This window comes from Lissotriton helveticus, chromosome 12, assembly GCF_964261635.1.
Source record: "Lissotriton helveticus chromosome 12, aLisHel1.1, whole genome shotgun sequence".
Taxonomy (NCBI): Eukaryota; Metazoa; Chordata; class Amphibia; order Caudata; family Salamandridae; genus Lissotriton; species Lissotriton helveticus.
Window position 1 is genome coordinate 546,458,874 of NC_136073.1, and position 25,962 is coordinate 546,484,835.

Here is a 25,962-nt window from a genome sequence, read left to right on the forward strand (position 1 = left end):
TCTGAATACCTGAGGTATTTTTAGAAACCCATCAGCGATGCTGGGCTGCACGTGAAGCAGATTTTATTTTTCTTACATCGCCATGAAATCTGCATTTATGGCTCTTGGTAAACAGCTCCGTCAAAAAAAAGTCACCCCGACGCGACCTCCCTGCACACCCGGCCTCGGCTCCTGCGGGGTCTCTTCGGGTCTGCCCTGTGACAGAGGGGGTTGTACCCCAGCGGGGGTGCGAGGGGTTGATGCCCAGTCGGGATGCGAGGGGTTTAAAGGCCACTCACCTGGGAGCGGTGGTGGGCACTTTATTTATTTCTTACCTAGGCTTGAAGTACAGGGACAATAAACCCAATATAACCCTTGCGCTATAGTATTAAATGTGTGGATGAATTTGTGTTATTAGAGTCATTGCTGTGTTATTGGGGACGCTGTTTCCACACCGAATCCTCCCCTGCTCACCTCCTAGCAGGTATTCTGTATAAATAAACACTTTCACATTTTAATAGGATGGATTCGATGTTATCGCCCCAGATGAAGAGCGCATGTGCAAAAAAAATAGAGCTGGCAGCGATCTGAGAAAGAAGGAGGGGAGGAGCAAAGAGAAGACAAGCTGTCGCCAGTGTGAACAAGCATTTACAATGCAATGGTTTCGCCTTTTGAAAAGTTTGAGCTATTGGCATTGTAAATGACAAAAATGTTATTTATGTGTTGGTTTTGGAAATAAATAAATAAATGGCATTGTCATTTACAATGCCAATAGCTTAATGTCTCGCAAATGCGAGACCTATAGCATTTGCAATGCAATAGGTCGCGTATTTACGCGAGTTTGAGCTAATGATATTCCGGGGTGGGGAGGGAGCTCAAAGCAGCAACATTCAATTCGACCGCACTGTAGCGCCGGTGAACAGTGCTCTGGTCGGGTGTGAACACTTGTGAGCTAAAGGGCGACACAACACCCCCACCCCTTTAGGAACAAACACACGTGTTGACAGACTGGCCGTCTCAAGTCTATCTGTAGCGCCTCGCGCTTCCGTGGGCCAAATGCACGTTTATGTTAATGGGTGTTTAGAGAACGCCTGTTATCTACAGGCCTGCCCGCTGCCCCCCTCCCCTCCAATAGAAGATCTGCAGGAAGCGCTATTGAAGGGGTGTTAAAATCCGACTCTCTGATGATGTGGTTCATTGCTGCGAAACAGTGGGCTAATGAGGGAGAATGCAGAAGCGGAGACGGAAAGTAATGGAATTGAGCATAAACTGCTAAAACAAGCAATATTTCTGCATTCAAACGTACCTGAAGTCACTAAGATGCTAGATCAGCACTCTGGGGACGGGATCACAAAACGCGGCAAAATGAATTCAGCTGCTGGAAGGAAAGGCACACGGTGTAAACGCTCTGAGGAGTTTCCGGAAAGATTTATTCTGCGTACACAGTTGTAATGAGGGAATAAGTATTTTCTCGCTATACGAGGTTCTCGTAGGACTGCTGACCACCGTGGAACACTGAGGTAGACTGCGCACCTGATATGGCTGAGAGACAAACAGCTAACATTTAACAAGTGAGGCGCCTGAAGGCTTTTTTGTTCCTTTTTATTTAATTTTAAGTGCGAACAATGCTCCGAGAAAACACTGGTGTGCCCGGCAGGCAGAAGAATAACAAGACGGAAAGAAGCCACGGAGAAACGCGCAGAGCAACGAGAAGTCGACGGGCCCCGGTGCCATCTTGGGCGGAATGACAGAAACACGCCTTGCAGAAAGAAAAAAAAAAGCAACCGCCCACCGCCGCAATGACGGCAACAAAGGGGCGGAGAGGGAAAAAAATCACCGGGAACGCCCACGAATCGCCTCGCAGAATGACGGACGCCTCTCTTCCAATGGCTAGCCTCCATTTATGGAGCAAGCCAATGGAAGACGGAGGCGGAACAAAGCCCACATACTATTCTCATAAGATTTCGCCTGCGCGAAACGCTGCTTGCGCAGCTTTCGACAGGCGAAACCTAAAAATATAGTGCGTCCGTATCACGACGCGAATAAAGCATCCAGTCCCCGCATGCACATCTTCTGCCCCTCCGTGTGCACATCTGGAATCCATATTGATTCCAGAAGGCCCTCGAATGGCGAAATCAATGCATCCGCGCTGCTAACGCCAGGTGAGACCTAATAAGGAAAAAAAGTGCAAGGACACAGCCGCTGGACACATCAATTCAGAGTAGAGTGCATAAATGAGGACGTATGCATGTGCATGCATCACCACAAAAGTATCACCATGCATTTGGGCACCCCTTTTTAGTTCTCGCCTAGGCAGCGCTTGCGCGGTCTCTTCAAGACATGCTGTAATCAGGATATGGCGGTACAAAAGGGGGTGGTGCTGGATGGAGCATCTGGACCAATAAAACACTCCCACCCAGTCAAAAGATCTGAGTTTAGCCCACTCTGCCACCCCAGTTCAGGCATGGCCATATGCAAATCAGTCTGACCCTGTGCCTCATGGGAACAGTCCAGCCCGAACTGCCAAGCCATGCCTTCCCTGGACCGGAAACCAGCTTCCTAGGACCGGTTTCTGGCATTCCAGCCGTCTTCAGCCAGGCTTGCTTGAATCCAGTGGCCAAGTGAGCAAGGGACTCACGTCTGAGTATGCCCTGCCAACTTATGACGAACAAAGCGATATAAAAGGGGGTGGTGATGGACGGAGCATCTGAACGAATCAAACACTCACACCCAGTCAAAAGATCTGGGTTTAATACATCACTGTTCTTTAGCCCACTCTGCCACCCCAGTTCAGGCATGGCCATATGCAAATCAGTCTGACCCTGTGCCTTATGGGAACAGTCCAGCCCGAACTGCCAAGCCATGCCTTCCCTGGACCGGAAACAAGCTTCCTAGGACCGGCTTCTGGCATTCCAGCCGTCTTCAGCCAGGCTTCCTTGAATCCAGTGGCAAAGTGAGCAAGGGGCTCACGTCTGAGCATACCCTGCCAACTTATGGCGAACAAAGCGGTACAAAATGGGAATTAATCTCCACCCATGTCGTTTATTGGTTTCTTTTAGTATCTTTTGAAATTGTTGGAGTTTCATTAGTTTCTTTACTTTTTAGTCCCACCTTACCCCTCTTTAGTCCCTCCCTTTCTACCGTTGTACCCTCCCATAAGGACTACCACTGTTACATGTAAACATACTCAGTATGTTTTATTTACTGTCTTTTGTTAATGACTGGATGGTTTTCCTGCCAATTGGCTTAATTTTTTTTGTGCCTTTCCAACAAAGTACCCACACTACTATTTTTGTTTTTTTAATCTGCATCACGCTCGCTTCACAGGCGCCAGGCGTCTTGTTTAATATCCATTTTTTTGCTCCGAACATGGAGCTGCAGGTTTCTGGACCCTACGCTGATCTTTTTAACAGCAGCACCCCGTCCGCTTCACCAATGCCACGCGTCCGATCTGCGTATTTTTTTTCCATTTCCGATAGCGTCCTGTTCAAAATGGGGGTCTCTAGTTGGCAATGGTTTACACCCTTTGTCCCAGTGGGGACCCTTCTTTCTAGGCAGAGTAAGGAAGTTATACTCCTTAAATAACCATTTCTCACCCCCTTGGTAGCTTGGCGCGAGCAATCATGCTTATCTCAGAGGCAGTGTGTAAAACATTTGCACATAACCAACAGTAATACAGTGAGAACACTACAAACTGTCACCACACCAGTTTAGAAAAATATCCAATATTTTTATATATCCACAACAAGGCCAAAATGATAAATATACAACATACCATTACTTTCGAAATATAGTTCCTTGAAGTCGGTAGCTCCGTCCTGGGCTACAGAGGGACTGAAAACAACAGAGTCCAACAGTTCTGTCTGACCACGTCGGTCAGGGATGTCAGTAGACTCGTAAACCGTACCTTGTGTTGCGGCCGACGCGTTGGTGTGGGTCTGTCGATGCAACCGCTGCGGTTGAGATGTGAAGCGGAGCAGGCAGCGGCTCAGTGACAGTCACCCAGCAGCATCGGTGAGACGCGGGCTGAGATTGCAGATTGAAGATGGTGCTCGATCTGGTGCCGACAGATCACGGTGCAGGCGACAGAGCCAGTTGCAGGGAGCTGGCGTCGGTCGGTCCGGACTGTGGTGTGGGATGGGCCAGTGCATCTTGAGACATACGAGCGGTGCCCCCCAAGCCACGTTTCGGTCACGGAGGTTGCGTCAACGTGCGCCGTCGGTGAGACCAGGGCGGCGAAGTGAAGCGAGGCGGTGCCCACAGATCACAATGCAAGGAGCAGCTCAGTGGCATCAGTTGTCGTCGGTGAGACCAGGGTTGCGGTGCGTGATGCGAACGTTGCCCTCTGTGGTGTTATCAGGACACGGAGCCAGCGACAGACTCTTTGACGAAGTCGGCTATTTTCCCCCCTCTGTGGCAACTGAAACAGTTCCAGAAGTGGAACCCAGAGGTCGGTGTATTCTTGCAGTCCCTGAGACTTCGGAACAGGAGGCAAACTTTACTTCAAGCCCTTGGAGATACTCAGCACAAGTAAAGAAAGTTATGTCCAGTACTTTCACTGCCCAAGGCAGAAGCAGCAACTGCAGGCCAACCCATCAAAGCAACAACACAGCAAAGGGGCAGTATTCCTCCTAGCAGCTCTTCATCTTGGCAGGGTCCTTGATTCCAGCGAGTTCTACAATTCTGGGGTTTGGGCCCCAAAATGTATAATCAGTTTCTCTTTGTTCACTCAGGCAGAGACACTCTGGGCTGTCCAAACCAGGTTTGTCCTCTCTGGCCCAACTTCCCAGCGAGGTGGATACAGCATTTTGTAAGAAAGACCAGGCCCATACAGTGGCAAGGAAATCTACTCCCACTACTCCGCATGCCGCCCAGGTCTATTCAGCCCAATCCAGACTCATCCTGGAAAGGCAGGACACACCTAACACCCCCCCCCCCCCTCCCCCGGGCCTGTCTACAGTGTAAGCACACAGGACGGCTAAGCAAGAAAATACCTACTTTCTAAAAGTGGTATTTTCAAACACAGAACATAAAAATCATCTTTACTAAAAGATGCATTTTTACATTCTGATTCCAGGCATACCAAACTCCATTTCCCTATCTTGTCCTAATGGGAAGAAAGGTTTAAGATGTTATAAGCATCCTCCCATTCTATCCTATGGGACATAAAGCCTTGCAGGGGTGAAAAAACAAAATTCACTGTAATTCACCACCAGGACATGTCACACACAACAGTACATGTCCTCTTTAACATACACAGCACCCTGCCCACAGGTGTACCATGGGCCTACCTTAAGGGTGATTTACATGTGTGCAAAGGGAAGATTAGGGTCTGGCAAGTGGGTGCACTCACTAGGTCCACATGGCAGTTACAAACTGTGCGCAGACAGTGCAGTGGCAGGTCTTAGACCCCTTTTCAGGGCTGCATAGGTGGGTGGCACAATCAGAGCTGCAGGCCCACTAGCAGCATTTGAGTTACAGGCCCTGGCACTCTCAGTGCACTTTACCAGGGACTTATTAGTGAACCAAATATGCCAATCATGGAAACACCAAACCATAACACAATTTACAACAGGAGCACTTTCACTTTAACACTGAACAGCAGTGCGAAAGTGTGCAGAGACATAAAACTAACACATTCAAAACCGGGAGGTTAGAAAGCAAAAAGCCTGGGAAACACGCCAAAAGAAGCCAGGTCTATCACGTACCAACGCTGCTTTTTTTTTAAAACAGCACTGCTCCCGCTTCACAGACGTCATGCTTCTGGTTTAATTTGTATTTATTATTTCCACCACGGAGCTGCACGTTTGTGAAGCCCACGCAGCTAAAACTACAACAGCATTGCGCCCAGTTCACAGATGCCAAACGTCTTGTTTAATATCCCTTTTTTTGCTCCTACCATGGAGCTTCAGGTTGCTGGAGCCGCAGGGCACTTTCTAACCGCAGCACCGCGCATGCTTCACCAACACCACATGCCTGCTTAAAAAAAAAAATCCCCACTATGCAGCTGCAGGTTTATGAAGCCCAAGCAGCTTTTTGTATAAAGCAGCACCGCGCCAGCTCCACAAACGTCACCCGTCTGGTTTCCAAAACTTTTTTGGGGTCACTCCATGCAGCAGCAGAATTATTTTCATCGTTCTTTGCTGAATGTAAAAGTCTCTCTTTCCTTTCTAAGAGCGAATACTGGCAGGGCATCAATGTCACTTCCCACCCTCTAAATCTTTACAAGTTCTTCTGCCAGAGTGTAGTACACAGAAGGATGCAGTACCACAGGCTGTAACTAGGTATCCCTGTGGGGTTGTAAAGTGACTTCTATTAGCCACATAAGGTACTGCAGCCCTTAATGCAATCTTTCTCTTTATAACTGCATTAAGGGTGCAGTACCTTATAAGGCTATAGAGGTGCCTTTATAACTCCACAAGGACACCTAGTAACAGCCTATGGTACTGCACCCATTCATTGCTTCATACCTTTTCATGTATTAATTATCCTACTGGTAGTAAGCTTATTTTTTTTACAAAAATGAAAAAATAACAAACATTAACATTTGCAACACCTATAGCACAGACATTCACTAATGCGAGACCTATTGCAAATGCTTCTTTTTTTAATACATCCATCCAAGAAAAAATTGGTTATGTTTTAATTATGTTAAATAAAAAAGCACTTTAACCAGTAAATGTGAACAAGCAATTTGCTGCCTGCAAAAATGTTAAATACACTTTGAAGAAGAAAAAAACCCACAACAACACATGGAGCTTGAGAGGAGGCAACAGGAAATGGGCGCAAATCTGGGTGTGTGGAGAGGCGGGGAAAAGCAGTACACGAGCAAGAGAACAACACAGAGGGCGTGAGATAAGGGGAAAGAGCAATATGGAGCACTGAGGATTTTGATGGGGGGAAAAAGACAGAAAGCAAGTAGCTCATGACAGAGAACAACATGGAGCAAAGGGAACAGGCATTTGGCACAGGGGAGAAGCACACAAGAGAATGCGCTAGAAAACATGCACGCTTATGGATGGTTTAATCAAAAAGAAAAAAAGTTCCTTAACAGTTGGCAGTGGAAGGATACATGTCAGCAAATCAAAAGGGTGAACAAGTGGCTACACACCGAAGGAGGGACAAACACAAGAAGAGGAAGGCAAGAAATCGAAGCAGCAACCAAATGACAATAAATGAAAAAGAATATGTGGGCTATAATCTTGCACTGTCTAGGAGGCTGTCTAGGAGGCAAGACCTAACAATAAATAAATGAATCAGACAAAAGGTAGAAAACATCTTTGCTGACCAAAAGAACCCATTAGGACAACCCTCATTAAATGTCTGAGTTACCATTTACACACAACAACGGGTGTCGGGACTGATTTTCTTAGCCAAAAAAGAGGACTACTTTGGGAGGAGGGTCAATACCCCTTGCAGACAGAAAAATAAGTCAGCCATTACAGAACTCTGTAGTGACTTCAAGTCACTACATAAAATAAGCCAATCCTTCAAAAATGCATGCAAGAAAATATTGGAAGAGCGTCTATCATTTCTACACAAAACAATCATTAGAATATGTCAAATGCGCTAAAATCTAGGGAGCAGATCCCATGCTCCATATGATGAAAACTTGTAAATAAACAATGTAACAAACATGGAAAACTGCATTACAAATAAAGCTCCCTGTTTTCCGTTTTAATTATTTTACAGATAAATACAGAGAAAACATTTATTTTCTTGTCTGTGTTTATTTTTAATGTGGATAAAAGCGGATATTGTGTTGCTTTTTGAGTAATTCTAAATACGGTCTGCGATGACTGCCAGGCCAATAGATGTGTGGATTTATAGACAAGGGGGTTAAAAAAGAAAGGGATTTTAGTAAAGAGGCTTGAACAGCAGTAGTAGTAAATCTTTATTCGGTTTCAATTTACATGTAGAACCATAAAAGCATTTGCACAATTGATTACTTCATTTAAAATTCACTTTAACAAAGACTAGTACAGATTTATTATAAATTCATTTAAAATTGGTACCCTTATTCATTGGTCCAAATTATCAAACGTTATTATATTAAAGATTTACTCTATGTTTAAAAATACATTTTAAAAAAGTACTCACAGTTTTACGTATTAATTCAGAACTTAAGAATTGGAGCCACAGCATGGCAGGACGACATTTTCTAATGCCTAGGATTCTCAACAGGGGAATTAACCATAGCTTACGATGTGCAGAATAGTACTTGCAGAACAGTACGGTATTAATCGTTGACTGAAAGATGTTTCATCACACGGGCATACCGGTAAGCTTTCTTCCCAGCTGTTTCTATTAGGAAAGGCTGCAACCCTGTGGAAAATGTTCAGCCTGAATCTTGCTAGTAAAAAGCGCTCAAAGTGCGATTCGACATAAGTTAGATAGGGTTCCATTTCTAATGTGGTCATTACCGCCAAGGAGTGTTGTACTGATGGTTTCTTACTCTCTAGGCTGGTACGTAACTCTTCTATGTGGCTCAATGCCCTTGTTTTTAGGTCTTTCTTCGGGATTTCAGCTATTGTTGCCGGGTTGGAATAATACTCGGCCATCCCTAAATCAGTAAGAAGATTTTTTACGTATCTTAGTCATTCTATTTTTTCCACGTGGTCCAATGTCATACAGTCTGCTACAATCTCTTTGGTGAAAGTATTCTTTGTTGATGTCCAAATACGGCGCCAGAGAAGTATAGGTTCAATCTTTGCCAAATCCTCAATATGAGGCATTCCCAGCAAAAGTAGATACTCTTTTTGGGACCGCTAATAAAAATCTCATGAAGGTATTCTCCGCTACCTGCAGGGCTTTTGTGTTTTTATGTACCCACAAGCCCGCCCCATATAGCGCGATGGAATGGCATTTTTCTCTATAAATATGGAGTAGTTCAACTGGTGGCCTTTTCCCTAATTTCTGGGCAAATTTTATAAGGGCCGCAATGGATCGCAGAAGTTGATGTTTGCGGGCTTCTATGGCCGCTTTCCAGTTAAGCTTCTCATCCATCATAATCCCCAGATAAGGGTATTAGGTAGTTAATTCTAATTTATTGTTGTCAAGAAATATACTCCTTCCATGTTTCTTTGTTTGGCCAGCCACCATAACATACGTTTTTTTATGTTTATGTGGAGATCTAGGTTACTCATAAATTTTGCATACCTATTCAGGGCTTTTTGTAGCTCTCGTGGGGTGCGTGCTAAGATCACCGCATCATCTGCGTATAGGAGCGCGGGCACCAGGCGGTTTTTCACACGGGGCAGATCCAAGCCCCCCTTCAGCATCTCAACCTCAAGGCCATTAGTATAGAGGGAGAAGAGAAAGGGGGCCAGGACACATCCCTGCCTGACGCCGCGCTCTACTGCAAAGGGCTCTGACAGTTCTCCCCGTGCTCCAAAACGTACCCTGAAGGAGGCGTTGGAGTATAGTTCTCTGAGAGAAGTTACAAGAACCAAATCCATTCCCATATCAGTCAGAACTGACGATAGTTTTGTGTGGCAGACGCAGTCAAACGCTGCGGATAGGTCGACATATACCATATATAGCTTTTCCCGCTTAGCCGACACATACTTTCCCATCATCAGGGCCAGGTTCAGGGCTTGTTCCGTTGTCCCGAAGCCCTCTCGGAAACCATACTGGATGTCCGAGAGGGTCCCGGTATCGTCCGCCCACTCCTGTAAGCGCTGGAGAACCACTCTGCCCAGTACTTTCCCCAGCGAGTCCAGGAGTGAGATCGGGCGATAGCAGGACACCTCCTCTCTATTTCCCTTCTTGAATATTGGTACCAAAATTGATTGGGTCCAAGATGTGAGCAGTCCACACTTCATCGTAGCATCAAACACCCTTTTTAGGTCTCGTCCTTGTCCATTGCGAAGCAATGGGAAATGGGGGAGAATTATAGTGCTTGATCGGCTAGTGAAACCACTGGCGTTTCTTCCAAGTGCATGTGAGGTCACGTGGCCACAAAGCGGGTCACGTGACCACACAAGCACGAGCATCTCCCTAATCCGCCTGCCCCCACCAGGCTCGCATTTCCGCCCCCTCACCAGGCCGCACATCTGCCTGCCACACTTCTCCTCCCCTCGCACGCATTCCGCTGCCCCTCCTTTCTCCCCCCGCCCCCCCCCCCCCCGCCAGAAGCCTCGCAAAATCCCCCCTCCTTTCTCCCCCTGCCCTGCTGCTCCCTTGATCCATTTTGGCTCTCTTTAGGGCTCGCCTGCTGATGCGCTTCAGGCCCCTTCGCTGCTAACCTCGCCATTGGTATGCACAGCGCACTCTCTCCCCCCTCCCTCCTCCTCACAGGGCTACACGAAGGTTGGCACCCCGGCTTGTCTTTATCTCTCTGCCCTCTCCTGCTTCACCCCATCAAGCTCTCTCACAGCTGTTCTTTCCTCCCTCTCCCTGCCCTGTAGCCCCGCTGCAACCCCCCCCGCACGCAGCATTTTTAGTTTCACTTTCCGACTTGGCTATTCTTCTTTTCCTTCCGTCCACACTCTCTGCCTTGCGCTCCTCTCCCTCCCTCGCAATCCGTTGGCACCAAGGCCCTTTCCCCTCATGCTCCTCCTTCCTGTTTCTTCCTGCTGCTCTCCTCTGGCTCGCGCCCCTGCCTTATTTATCAGCATTCCACTGTTCCTCTGCCACACTTCCCTTTTCTTCCGTGCTTCTAGATCATTGTTTGTCCTGTTCGTGTCTTACTCCCTTCTCCTGTAGTTTCCCTGTTCTTTACTCAGTGCTGCTCTACCTCCAAATAACGCCTCTCAGTCGTCTTCTCTCTTGCTTCCCTCCCTCTTCCACCCTATCCCATTGCCAGGGCTCCCGCTGTCTTTTTTGTCTCCTCTCTCTCGCTGTATGTCCCCTCTCCCTCTTCTTGCCTTCTTGCCTTGTGACCGGAGCCTCAACCACGCCTTATCAGTGTCATCAATCATGATAGATACCAGGGCAATGGCGGATGACTCACTCATCTACTCTGATTCCGATATGTGTGCACTGTCAGGAAACAACATCGGGTTTGAAGAGGAAGCGCAATTGAAGAGAGACTGCTTGCCGGCTGCAGCAGAGAGCTAGAACGGAGCACTTTAAAACGATGCTGCTGCACCAGACAAAGAGAAGATATTGTTTTAAAGTGGTGGTGCTGTAAGTACAGCTCACCGATTACAGTGGTGCAGTGCTAATCTGGGCGGACCAAATCACAACCCAGCGGTAGTACATATGTGCATACCCCTCCTCAATCATCAATAATGTCCAGGCTAGGGTAATGGCAGATGACTCACTTATCCACTCTGCCTCAGCGATCGGGGGAGTGTTGTAAATAGCGCTTCACACCACATAGGCGCTATTCTGAGCACTGAAGCAAAAAATATTTTTCCACAAACATTTGGAATTAGAAGTGGGCAGTTTAAACGTCATGCCTCTCACTCTAAGACCTCAGCTGAGGAGGTCCAAGGGTTTGCAAAGCTGCCTTTGGATTCTTTCTGAAGAGGAAGCCGAACCACTACAAACAAGAAGTGCATGTGGTCTCGTGAATGCTCCGCCTGCCTGCGGAGAGCTTCACACACTTCAAAGGCTCCGCTCCCGCCCCCGCCTGCACTTCGCACTCTCCGACTTCCCCTCCCACCTCCCACGGCCGCTATTCCCATTCACGCGCCATCGTTACCATTTGCTCCCGAGCCGCATTTCCCCTCCCCCTCCAATGCCAGGAGCTTGTTTTGTAAATACGCGTTGACAGCTGGGGTGGACAGATCGACAACCAGAATATATCCTGCTGGCTGGAACCCTTTGAACCCAGGGGGGGGCTCTACCCTGCATACATATTACACTATCGCTGTATTCTCCGAGCCCTGTCTTGCCTGCATGTTTACAGTGTCTCAAAGCGCTTTGAAACGGCAGACAGGCAGCATACGAGCGCTACATGACAATTTTTCAACACACAAAACAGTTCAAACACTCTTTGTGACTGCTGTTCTTTACAATGCTGCCCTTATGTGTTTGAAACCAGACCCCTGACCCCCAACCGCACACTAGCGCCCACAAATCTTAAGAGGCGCTCAGACCACCAGTCCGGTAATAGCGCCAGAGGTACTTGAGGCTGGGGTTGAGTTTGCATGACATTTTATTTATTTCCCTATGCGCTTTGTTAGCATTAAGTGCAAACTTCTAGTTTCACAGAGCACTGTATAGACTGGATCGCTTCTGGGTGCTATATTTAAATGTAATGCTCTGAAGAATGTCCCAATGACAACACAGGAAATTAAATTGATATAAAGTAATTGCAGATCACACGCTTTTCAGGTTGGGCAGGTCCACCCCCTTTAGATTCATTTGCATCAAGGTATTCGTAGTCTCTCAATTGTCATTCATTCATGCTCAGCACTGTAACTTTTCACAAACATATGTTGATTTTTCTTTAAGTTTTGTAAAAAAAAGCATCTACTCACAGTGTAGACAAGGGCACAGATCAAAGGGCAAGGGATAGAATTGCCTCTCGAGGGGCGCACGCACCCCCGCACAGGAAGCAAGGCTCCGACGGACCATGTTAATATGCCTGAAAGCGTAAGAGCTACCCCGACAAATCAGCTCGTTCAACATTTAAAAGTGCTCGGCCCCCGTTGAGGGATTCATTTCACGCGAGGTATTATGGTACTTGTGGTTTTTATAATTTCAATTCATTCATCCATGTTTTTTCACCATTGTAATTCACGACATGTACGTACTTTGCTTTATGCTATACTAATCAGTTAAAAAACCCACACACTTCCTGCAGCAGATGAGCCAAGAAGTGAGGGGAGGCAGAGCCTCGCAGCATCCCTCCCTGCTCCAGGCACCAGGGCCCCCTCCTGGAATTGGAGCCTCCCATATCCTCTGCTGCGTCAGCCCCCAGGGACGCTAAACTCCCATTGCTGCACCCCCCACATCCATACTCCTTCTTTCACCTCTGCTGAGATTTCATACAGGGGTTAGAACTCCTGCTATAGGCTCCTGCTATTGCTTTGCCCACAAGTATGTATTTACTCTACCCTTCCCCTGTGAAGTCATGACTCTCTTGCCCTTCCATTGCAAAATGCTGATTTTAGCCCCAAATACAATTTGTCCCATATGCCTTCCTTTAAACTGCTGTATTTCCAGATCGTGCTGCTACATTTAACTAGACTTAACCGCACAACAGTTCATGTAACTTTAATATTTTTATAACTTTACAAACTTGTTTTTTAAGTGACATCGCACTGGAAATGTCCAATGTCAACCTTGCGCTTGTCTTTCTTTTTTGCGATGTCACTCAAAGTTCATGTTAAGATAGAAACGTTTGAGTGACATTGCACTGAAAATGTCAAAACATAGCATAGCATAACAAAACACAACAAAGCATAACAAAACACAGCAAGCATAGCATAGCATAACAAAACACAACAAAACACAACAAAGCATAACAAAACATAGCATAGCATAACAAAACATAGCATAACATAACAAAACATAGCATAACAAAATACAACAACACATAGCATGGCTTAACAAAACATATAGCATAGCAAAACACAGCATAGCATACCAAACACAGCAAAACATAGCATAGCATAACAAAACATAGCATAGCAAAACAAAGCATAGCATAATAAAACACAACAAAGCATAGCATAGCATAAAACAACATAGCATAACAAAGCATAGCAGAGCAAAACATAGCATAGCATAACAAAACATAGCATAGCATAACAAAGCATAGCAGAGCAAAACATAGCATAGCATAACAAAACATAGCATAGCATAACAAAACACAACAAAACATAGCATAACAAAACAAAGCATAGGATAGCAAAACTAAACATAGCATAGCATAACAAAACAAAGCATAGGATAGCAAAACAAAACATAGCATAGCATAACAAAACATAGCATAACATAACAAAACATAGCATAACATAACAAAACATAGCATAACAAAACACAACAAAACAGCATAGCTTAACAAAACAAAACATAGCATGGCTGAACAAAACATAACAAAACATAATAACATAGCAAAACACAGCATAGCATACCAACACAACAAAACATAGCATAGCAAAACAAAGCATAGCATAATAAAACACAACAAAACATAGCATAGCATAGCAAAACATAGCATAGCATAACATAGCATAGCATAGCAAAACATAGCATAGCATAACAAAACAACATAGCATAACAAAACAAAACATAGGATAGCAAAACAAAACATAGAATAGCATACAGCATCACTCAGCACCACCACAGCATCACTCGGTGGCACCACAACATCACTGAGCTCCACCACAGCATCAATCTGTGCAACCATTCAACAACAACTGGTTCAAATATGTTATATCAATGTTTCAAGCTTTATTACAAATGTCACAAAAAGATGTTAATATTTGACATATGTTCTTGGATTTTCGTCACAATAAAATACACTGAACATAATCTTCACAAATGTTATTTACAAAAGTTTAAGCTATTGCCATTATAAATTACAATAACTTTTATTTAAGTATTAATTATTTTAAAAAATGATAAGCCATTGTTATTTGTAATATCAATACATGTAAGTCACGTAAATACAACACATATTGCATTACAAATGCTATAGGTGTCACATTTGCGAGAGTTATAACTGTTGGCATTGTAAATGACAAAGCTATTAATTTCGCAATTTTCAAAAACAAAACCAAAATAAAAAATGTGTCCTTTACAATACCAATAGCTCTAACTTTCCTAATACGAGACCTATTGCATTGCAAATGCTTGTTATAATTGGGGCCCACAGATCTAATTTGAATTTAAAAAAGTCAACTGGTACCCGATCCGTGCCAGGGGCTTTTCCACCTTTACTTGCTTTAACTGCGTTTATTACCTCATATAGTTCTACTTCCAATGGGATTGGAAATGGTTTACCTTGTTTTTCCCTATTTCCTTCTATTAACACTACTTCTGGAGGTTTACCAAAGATTTTCAAAAAGTGATTTACCCAGATTGGTCCCTCAATCGTGACTTCTACTTTTGGGTGGTCCTTTGTATCCATCAGAAAGGGTGCTTTCACCACCTTCCAAAATAAATCGCTATTTCTATTTAGTGAGCTCTCATGGAGTTGATTCCATAAGGCTTTCTTTAATTCCTCTTTTCTCACTTTACATGCCAACCTATATGCTTTTCTCAGGGTCCTAACCTCCTCTTGGTCTCTGATAGTTTTTGTTAGCGCTCTTTTTAGAGTTTTATGGGCCACTGAGCAGTCGTGGTTAAACCATCCTTTTTTCACTGCCATGTTCCCTTTAAGCTTCATTGTCAGGCATGCATTTACCTTTTCTAGAATCATCTTAAAATGGGATATGACTTCCTCATCTCTTGCGTCAGTGTCTAGACACTTCATTATTGCCGGATACGCCGCTGTTACTACCTTATTTGTTAGCTCATCAGGGTCTATCTTCCCCCAGCCAAGAGTATAACGATTTGTTTTTTTTAGGTGTATGTTATTCTGGGCAAGGGTGGTCATTATGATTTGTGCTGATAGATCGCCCTGCTCTATAGTTAGATCAAAGGCTAAAGCAGCATGATCACTTAATGTATTTATTATCACTCTAAAATTCTCAGTCTTATGTACAAGGGTCGCTGTGATCAAAATATAATCGATTGTTGATTCGCTACCCCTTCCGAGATAGGTAGTGTCCAATTTCCCACAGAGGGGATTTGTTTCATTTAATATTACTAGGTCTAGACTAGATAGAGTTTCATTTAAGAAGTCTCCCACCACTGAGTGGCTAAAGTGGATTGTTTGCTCATCTGTTTCGTACCCCATACCACAGATGTTACTATTTTTCCTTTCACAGGGGTGGTGATTAAAGTCACCACCCCAAACAATGCTTGGGGGTTCTAAACCTCGTGTTTGTTTTGTCCAAGTGAGGAGTTTCTTGTGGAGAGCCCCAAGTGTTTTCACTCTCTCACTTTCCTCTAAGTTGTCGTACATATTTACGAAAAGAAAGACCCGCTTTGTCTGGAAGACCAGTCTCAGTATCTGGTAATTGGGTTCTAGACTGAGTGCGGTAATTTCTAACCCTGGTATAGTGTTCGCTATATAGATTTTCAGCCCACCCTTTGCCCTACCATGGGTGCCTGCAATACCTGGTGAAAAGTACGTTTTATATCCCGTCAGATGCATTTCTGTGGTAAGCCAGGTCTCCTGGAGGGCTAACACTTGATAATCTTTAGCAAACTCCAGAACGCTGCCATCCATAATTTTTGCACGGAGGCCCGCTATATTCCAGAACATGATTTGTGTTTTTACTGCTTTCCTGCCAAGGTCTAATCTTTCGTTTGTACTACTCTCCTTAATTGAAGCAGGTGTCCCTAATACCAAGTTTCGTTCTTCATATGTTGGATCGGGTATACTGCTAGTTGTATTCCCCAGGATAGGATTTTCCCCCCCTTTCATGGATATCACATTCGGTCGGGCCAACTTGATTTCCCCTTCTGGTTTGTGTCTTTCTACCGGACCTATAAGAATGGTGTCACCCTGTAGGCTGATGGATTGTGCCGGAGTGTATTTTAGTAGGGAGGGTAGTTCTCTATCAAGTCAGTCTACTTCTTCCAGGCCAAACAGTGTTGAGAAAGGGTTGAATGTGGGTATATTAAATTCTGGAAATGATTGGTGGTTGTTATCCTGATTCCCCCACTGTGACTGGGAATATAGTGGTTGAGGAGGTTGGTTAAAAAGATGTTTCTGAAAGGGTTGATATCCTACTTCTCTCCAGTCTGAGCGATATCTTTTCGATTGATTATGCTTTAAGTTAGTTATCAGTTCTCGTGGGTAAAAGTAGCTGACATAATGTGCAGAAATACTATCTCCCCCTATGGCCTCATACCAGTCACCAATGCACCTTACCGCTCTATGGTCCCTGAAATTTATAATTATCACATCCCCCCTCTTATCTTTTGGTCTTGATCCCACCCACACAGCACGCATTACTGTTAAGATTTCCCCATTTACATGTGCCGGAAGGGGTCTATTTTGCCTCAGCCAGCAGATGGTTTTATTTTTTTAGGGCGTGGTAGTTCTCTCTGACCCCCTCTGCTAGCTCCGGAACCCCGGTCATGATGATGGTATATGGCGCAGAATCCGGGGGTAAATCCACTATCCTAGGTGTGGATCTTTTAGGGCGCTGATTTAACTGTTCTCCCTTTTCCCTAACTGGTTTATTTATCATAGGTGGTTTAGTCTTCGCTAAGTGGAGATTTGTTTCTACTTGGTTCTTCTCTGTGGCATTATTTCCCCTATCAATTTCAGTGGTTCCATTTTTTACTGGGGTATTTACGGATGGATTAGGTTTTCCTTTATTGGTTATTTCTTTTGAGGATTTTACTAATGCTTTTTTCCCCTGCGTGGTGACAGATTTTGGGGGTACACCACTGGTAGATGGTTGTTCTATTTGTGGGGCATTAGGGACAGTAGAGTTTGGGATGGAATTTTTGTGCTGTGATATTGACAATTTCGTTAAGGCCAAGGTGTTCCCTTCTATTTGTTTACCCAACTTGTCTAAATGTGTACTTATTAGTCTCGTTCTCTCCAAAAGAGGGAGTAGAAGTGACTTCACTATAACCTCTATTTTTGACAGAAGTTCGTTCTCCAAGTTTAGATCAGGAAGTGACCCGGTTTTGTTGTTCGATGTGTGTGGGGCAATAGACTTGGGAGACCGTATGGGTTGGGGTGTTGTATCCAGGGTGGTGGTTGTACTTGGGGACGAGGGAGAGGGTCGTCTTTTTCTTTGGCTGGTTTTCGACTTGTTCTAAGATTACCGGGGAAGGAACGGGTAGTTTGGGTGAGCTGGATAGTCTTGATGAGTTGGGGCTAACTAGGAGGTTAGAGGGGGACGTAAGATCGTTGAAGTTGATCCTATTTATCCCCACATCCCCTCCAGTCCCTGGGGGAGTGATAAAAGTAATACTAGTTGAGGGAACGTTGCAACTCAGGGAATCTAAGGCTATTACATCAGGTGAACATGCTTTCCCAATCAATCCTAGAGAGGAGCGTTTGCCGGTTAAGAGGTCAATGGATAAACGTTTTTCGGTATCGGCAATTTCCTTTTCTAGGACAATAGTCACCCGTTTAAAGAATTGGTCTATAGTACCAGTTACTGCCCCCTTTGATGTATTAACAGTTATGTTCTTTGATTTGCCAGTGTCCGAGGACATGGTTACACAGGGATAACGAATTCAATCTGCATACACAGTTAACAGCGACAAATACACAGTGTCTTATCGTTTGTTGCTCTATAACGGATTTCCAGCAGATGGTGATAGGGAAGATAGTCTCTTACCGGGAATCAAACGTTAGGGGGGTAGCCCGTCCCTTCCTTTAACGTCCTTTGACGGCCGTAGACGGCCCACCCTTTGCCCGGGCTTCGCCCCGGGCTACGTCCCGCGCTGCGCGTTAAGGGATCGTGCTTACAAGTTTAAGGGGGCGTGGCACTAGGAGGGGGCGCGGCTCTGCCGGGAAGAGGAACCAGCTGTAGGTGTTTCTCAGAATGCTGGTCCTCGCAGTCCCGGTCTCCGCACCACTCGCCTCTGCAGTCACGCTATTCCAGGGAAACTATCAGCAACAACAGGGTCCACAAAGGGCAGGGACCTCCACACACTCCACAAGGTCGATGAAGAGGAGTCCTTAGTCTCAATCCACTCTCGAGCGGCACCCCTAACAGCAGTAGATATGCCCATGGTTGATACTGAAATGTGCATATTTTCATATAAGGGCACTGATTTATCTTCTGTGGGTGTTAACAGCACTGAAACCTGGCAGACATACAAGCACGAGTACATATTTATCGGTTAAATAAATGTGGAAATATACTAATTTCAGCTTACTTTTTCACAAAACCCAAAGTAAATATGGATAAATACAGATACAAATAACCCACAAAACCATAGACAGAACCACTGTATCTTAAAAATTGCAAAAAGGTACCAACAGTGAAAACACACTAACCACCCAGGACATGCCAACATTTAGCTTATTAGGTTTTCTACTCTGATCACTTTCCAGTGAAATGATCATCTTTACAAAGTAGAAGGCATTACGCTAAATGGTAACTCAGTCATACAGCAATGCTGCGAAATAGACACCCCTGGGACAACATTACATGAAATTCTATGTAATACAGAAAACTATTAGGGTACTTTTCATTCAAAGTTGCAACATTGAAAAAAAAAACCTTGTACACAAGGTACAGTTTCTATGCAATCTGTTTAGTACAAATTCAGCTTGAATTTGGGGATGCAAAGCCTCTCGAAAAATTCCATCCAAGGAAAGCAAAGATTTGCAACGAAAATTAGGTAGGAACATTACAATTTTGCAAGGTTGAGCAGAACTATCATCATAAAAACACCAACCAACGAGAAAGTGAACCCTGGGGGAAGCAGATTTTTTTCACTGGCACGGTAGGCACATATGAATGATAATATGACTGCTAGCATAAGAGAAGCTGTCATGCGTAATTCAAGTTTTAGAATGCACTGCTCGCAAACCAATAAACAAAAGTGAAGTGAACATATGAAATCAGCACACAATCGCATGTCAACAAGAACAGAAAACTCAACACAAAATGACAACTTTACCATCAATGTCTTCATCGTGGACACTAAGATAGAGGTACTCGAGAGCCCTTCCTTTCTTGTTATGCTCTGCTCCCTGCAGTTTCGCCATAAGAGTTGTCTTACCGGAGCCATCCTCACCTGCAAGACAGCAGCTTTACTTGCATTGTAAAGTACGTAATAAAGTCACGGTTAGAATAATGTTTTATATTCAATATACAGGGTTAGACGTTGTCCCTCTTACATGGTGGAGTGTGCGGTAATATAGGGAGGTTGGGGGGGGGGGCTACTAAGTTGCTTTTTCTGTTACATGTCAAGTGCATGCAAATTAGTTTAACTCAAGTTCGTCTACTGCCAAACAAGTTAGTTACCAGTTGGCAAGGCTAGATTTGTCTTTGAATATCTAACAAGCTAGAAAAAGTATCTAATAACAGAAAGAAATCAAAACAGGAGCATTCTGCCACGGTTCGTTAGTTGTCTCGATAGGAAGGGTTTTTAAGGTGTTCTAGCCAGGAAAAGAGAAGGAAGGTCTAGGCAGAGTGCCGCAGCTCTCGATGTAATGTGCAGCTACCATAGGGTAAACTCCAGTTTGCAGCCAATCGCCCACAGGGCAAATGCCTGGTGCCCGCTGTGGCCAGTCCGACCCTGGAGTGTGAGATCTACTATACTTATAGGGAGAGTGTTGAATTACTACAGGATGTATGGTGTCTGGGCTTGTCGGTATGCTGTTCATCCTTCGCTCTGATGTAAACAAAAGGAACACTTCATACCACGTGTTAGTAGTCACCTACAGAGTCCACAGGATGAAGAGCAATACTCTGCTTCTTCCTACAGTTTTTCCAGGGGAGTTGTTGTGGTTGATTTTCAGGACACCGTGATCGCCATTTTTCCCAATAAAAAGGCAAAACCTATAAATGTTGTGCCTGTTTTGTTAGCTTCTGGGCGTGGTAAGATGTCAACACACTGAACTCCGACGTATACAGTTTCATGCTTACTGTGGACTTCGTTAGATGATTAGTAAGCCCCATCTAGCATCTATGACTACTGATGCAACTTTTTGGGCGAGTAAGTTTGACTTAGGTGCACAAAAATGTTTATGGAATCAGCGAGAGTATGTGAAACAGAAGGTACAGCCAGGGCTCGAATCTCTACTTACCAAACACTAGAATATTTTTCCCAGATGGAAGCTTAGACCTGGACCTGGTAGAAACTTCACTCAGGATTGAAGACCTGCAGGAACAACACAAATCATTTAATGCCTGAGGCAATCAGAGCAAACATAACAAATATAAACGTATGCATACAATAAGACATTAAAAAAAAAAAAAAAAAAAAAAAAGGTATTAGCGCTGAAACAAAGATAGAAAAATGGCAGCAGCTAAACAGTGTTGGGTCAATTTTATCATGTGTTTGTGACAAAATAACTTTCTACTACTAGTCAAATGCCTTACGTTTATATATGGATAAAGTGGCAAGATTCAAGTTAATTATAGTGTTAATGCTGCATTAAGAGGGGGAAGTGATTCTTAGACAACCAGAATAAAACATGGTCCTTTTATTCAAAATCGCTTTTACATACATTAGCAGACAAATACAAAAAAGATATAACTGTTGTGTTCTATTGATGCCACTTGGCTGGAACTTATCTACAAGCGAGCAGGATACCAAAAAGGGCAGAGCCCCGAGGAGGTAGGACGACTGTATTCCTTTTTTGGCTGCACTTTACTGATTCTAGGTGGTAAAAAAAAAACAGGCAAGAGCCTGTAGCTCCGTATGACATACTGTTCTACATCATACAACTAACTTGCTGTGGACTGCACCAATTGGAATTCTCTTTTTCCTCTGCATAAAAGCTCTCCGGGCCCAATACTTTTTAATAGCTGATGACATTTCCAATCTAAATCACCTGAGGTCAAGCGAACATTCTCAGTAGTCTAGAGATGTGTGCGGGCTGATCCTTCAACATTAGAAGAATCAATCTGCCTTGACCAAAATTTTGCTAAGCAGCTATGAGTAAACATGTAAAAACTTATTTTAGAATTGAGAGAGGCTGGGAATACATGTGCAGGTTTCCGGTGACCTTTTTTCTAGAGCTTTCTAGTTAAATTGGGTGGTTAACATTCAAAGACATGTAAAGACAACTGCCTTTGTAGTGTGATAATTGCAAGTTTAACTATGTTGGTTTGTACTGGATATCTTGCATCTCTCATATTCTATGCTACATACATTTTGGGGAAATCTAAAACTAGCAAACTTTATTGAATGGGTTACATAATAAAGTTGTATATTTAAAATACAATTGTACAGCAACAAACATCAGGCTATCCCAAGTGGAGGGTTATATAGTCATCATCTTGTCTAAGGAAAAGTGATACTTGTAATGTATTTATGTAAAGTAGACTCCAATTCATAGTAGTTATGTAAACTTTATAAGCATGTGATTTAGAGCGTGAAGTCCTCCTCCGCATTCAATAAGCCATGGGACAGATCAACTTTTATTCACTCATCACATATAGAACTTACTCAGAATCAATCATGATCAAATTCATCAAGACTCCTCTGTCAAATAAATGTCTATTCATTGAACTTTACAGAGGGTCCTGCTTACGGGGTGGGGAATTAGTCAGGGTCAATAATATTACTTCTCACTGGCAAGGTGCTAGTGGGCATTTGTGACCCTTCCAGCACAGGATGCACTATTGGCAATTTAACTTCTCAAAGAAGGGGCGCTCCCGATTCGTCTTTTCGTTCACACAGGGTGTACTGTAAGGGATGTTTGGTTTACTCTCATAAGGAATGTACTCAAGTTCTGCAAGTTTTCAGTCATCCTGTATGTACACTGCCAAGTTTCTTGTTCTACAGGCTCTGCTGTTGGCCAGTCACAGGGCTTTAAGTGGGGAAGGTCCTGCGTGGTCTCTGACCAATAATTAAAAAAACGAACTTGAAAGGGTTACCATAAGAATCTATATTCATGTCTTTAACTACACTCACAATTACGTTGATCGACTTCTCAAAATGACTGTAAAAACCTAAGGTAGTCCATGTCAGCAATGCAATCCCTATTCGCACTTTACATCACCTTGCATTCCTTAAGACTGTTTTTTTCCAAGATGCATGACAAATCTACAGAAAGACATCACAGTCTCTTGTAGAGTGCACAGTATGAGCTCAGTCGCCTTCAGGTGTCCTAGTTAGCTCAGCATGTTGGTGGGTGTTTACGGCGGCTCACGATTAAAACCGCTGAAGTTGATATAAAATGCAGTGCGAGTTTATCACAGTGCTCGACAGTGGATCATAAAGACAACATGCACACAATCCTTGGCCTCTCGGTAGAGCGCACAGAACGATAGACACATTTGCCAATAGCAATCGTGGAGAAATTTGAGATAATCAGATGAAGGATTTTAGAAATGTGGGGAGATAAAGGGATAAGTGTCTAACAGATACAGACTGCAAAAAAGATTGGTGTGAAGGGGAGAATAAGGGTGTTGGAGACACTCTGAAGGCCACTTCTCGTTCCACAGACCTTAGTTTAAATCAGTGTCATATTTTTAGAATGGAAACATTTTCAAGTCCAATTACTCACAACAAAGTCGTTGTTACTATTTTATTTGCTACAGCTAATAAGCACTGGCAAAGCCAATAGTCCTGGCTTGTGAGCTTAACTTCTTGTTGCGAGACAAGTCAATGCAATAACAGAAAACTCACAGAAATGCATACAAATAAATACTGCTCAGGTGGCACGTGTGAAGCAAAGGATTTTAGTTAACACATGTTAAGCCACGCCCAAATTACATAGCCTGCAAGTCTTGGAACAGATTTGTAGTTACACTTTTTAGCAGAGCCCTTTCGAGCCAACCACATCAGCTCCCAATCTGTTTAATCAAGTTTATAGCTCTGCCCACTCATGTCATTTTTGACAGAGAGGTCAAGTCAGAAAATGCGCTATCGAGCATGTCCCGATGCTCCCGGGTTAGTCATGTTGCTTGGAAGTCAGTGATGGCCCTAGTACAAATGTCTTTCTTCTCACATGGGATGTGTGCTCTGCCTGTGTCAAACATGTCCAGTTTGAAGTGGATGCAGTCTGGGCCCGTAGTGTCTCTCTTCACCTAGCCAGCCTGTTAACTCGCTTCTCGGGGAAGGTGTAGTCAGCTGTGTGTTGTTCGGTACAGGGATATTCTATGGTCCGTCCTTATCTACTGCGAGATGGGTATGTGGTATCGGATACTCAAGTCTCATGTACCGGCTGTAGTTTCTACCAGACTCCTGTCCTGCCCATCTCCATCCCTCCTTCGTTCTTCCATCCAGTATCTTCCTCCTCCATCCTTTTCTTGCCTCTCCGCCTTCCTATCCCTTCGGCGTACCTTAATGTCACCTCCTGACTCATTACGTGACACCCTTCCTTGATTGCCTTCTGTCATCCCATTGACACACCATTCTATTCTCTGACTCTCACCACAAGTTCTGCCCCTCATCCTCATCGGTTTCTCCATCCAGCAGCCGCTTCTCCACCGCGGCCGCCATCTTACACTGCGGGTTGGGGCAGTGACATCACCCGGTGGGCGAGGACCCAACAGACACCGCACCCACAGCTGGCCGTACGCAGGCGCGCGAGCCCTAGCCTGACAGCTGCGTTGAAGACAACGCAAGCACAGACGACGCCTCTATGCCTTCATATTCCACTCAGGCACCGCGAAGACACCTCAGCCAGGCGGTGGCTCTATGCTAGAGAATGAGATCACACAGTCTTCCGCCCACCTCTGCTGATCAAGAAAATAGACAGCGGACTCACTGTCAAATGGGTTCCGTTAGAAGAGCTTGTTATTTTTATTCCCATGGTTGCGCCCGGGGCGGGTGACCGGCCTTTGTCTATTTCCATGATACCTTGCCGTGCTGGCGCATTGTTCTTGCTTCCGAGGCCCTGTGTTTTTATTATCTTTTATATCATCATGTTAGGCCCGCCTCTCTTTTTCAGACTCGCCCAACAGCTGTGCCAAGTAATCAGGAAGCGGAGTGGCGCGTCCCACAATAGCTTTGTGCTTGAAAGTATATCACGATGCAGCAGACTTTCAACATTTCGATGTTCTCGCTTCTTAAAAGCAGAACAGAACAACAGTAGTGAACACATCAGCGAAAGCAACGTCTGTGATGCTGAAGTTAACTCCTTTGTGGCAGGCTGAAGTTACTAAAATGTCAAAATGAACTATCCAAAAATAAAAAAATACTTATCACTTATTTAAATACATTTAATACTTATATATTGATTTTTATTAAAACAGAAAAGCAAACATTTAAAAAAATCAAACTACAAATAATTAAAATGTCAATAAAAAAATAACATCCCTTTTAAAATTAAAAGTATGTTAATTTAATTCCCTATCTCTAATTTTACAAATATTCTGAAACTATGGAGCACTTTGAATTATTAATACAATATACTATTTTTTAGGTCTCGGCCTATTCCCATTCCGCAGGAATGGAATAGGACGAGTCTATAGCAGTGAAACCAAGACTTAAACTAAGGTCACCCAAAAAGAGGTTTTCCACGAGTGCATGTGATCATGCACGAGCCCGAGCCTTCTGCCTGCCTCCTAGGCAATCTGCTTCTCCGCCCCCCTGGTGTTTCTGGCTTGCTCTTCAAAGGCTCCCCATACCATTTGCTCCTGCCTCCCCGCCCACTGCTTCACACTTCACTCGCATTTCTGCCCAGCCCCCCTCCCAGCGCTGCCTTGGTTTTTTTTTTTTCGGTCTCAGTATCCAGCTGTCTTTTGCAAAGTCCTACCTATCTGATTGCCTCTTCTATGCCTCACACTCTGCCATGCCTCGTACTTTACAGTCAATTTCATGTTGTTCCTTCGTAGATATTTAATGTTATAGCTGTTTTCCTTTACGTTTTCAAAATCACTCTTCAAAGTGTTTGTGCCATCATTCAATTTATGGCGATTTTCTCCCTCTTGCAGGCTAGATTTAACTTGAGTTCGACCCATCTGATTTCTCTCATGCTTTCCGTTTCTCGCACCAGTAGGTTTTTTTTTCGGTCTCAGTATCCAGCTGTCTTTTGCAAAGTCCTACCTATCTGATTGCCTCTTCTATGCCTCACACTCTGCCATGCCTCGTACTTTACAGTCAATTTCATGTTGTTCCTTCGTAGATATTTAATATTATAGCTGTTTTCCTTTACGTTTTCAAAATCACTCTTCAAAGTGTTTGTGCCATCATTCAATTTATGGCGATTTTCTCCCTCTTGCAGGCTAGATTTAACTTGAGTTCGACCCATCTGATTTCTCTCATGCTTTCCGTTTCTCGCACCAGTATTTCCAGTGACACTTAACCCCTTTCCCTCCGATTCCTGCCACCCTCATCATTCTGCTAGTGCTATCTCGGGCTTTAAGTGGG

The 25,962-nt window shown here is 44.2% G+C and overlaps 1 protein-coding gene across 2 annotated transcripts in view; it reads right to left on the reverse strand.

The window, feature by feature from the left end:
* DYNC1LI2 (dynein cytoplasmic 1 light intermediate chain 2) overlaps nucleotides 1-24,330 on the reverse strand; it is a 424,537-nt gene extending 400,207 nt beyond the window's left edge. Inside the window, exons 1-3 of one of the 2 annotated variants that reach the window (XM_078669984.1) lie at nucleotides 24,023-24,330; nucleotides 20,723-20,796; nucleotides 19,591-19,707 (exon numbers count right to left, since the gene is read on the reverse strand). In XM_078669984.1, the coding sequence (XP_078526110.1) occupies nucleotides 19,591-19,707; nucleotides 20,723-20,796; nucleotides 24,023-24,090 (259 nt within the window). In that variant the 5' untranslated portion in view covers nucleotides 24,091-24,330. The remainder of the gene's footprint in view (nucleotides 1-19,590; nucleotides 19,708-20,722; nucleotides 20,797-24,022) is intronic. The other variant, XM_078669985.1, reaches the window with a different exon arrangement.
* Between the last annotated feature and the right edge of the window lie 1,632 nt (nucleotides 24,331-25,962).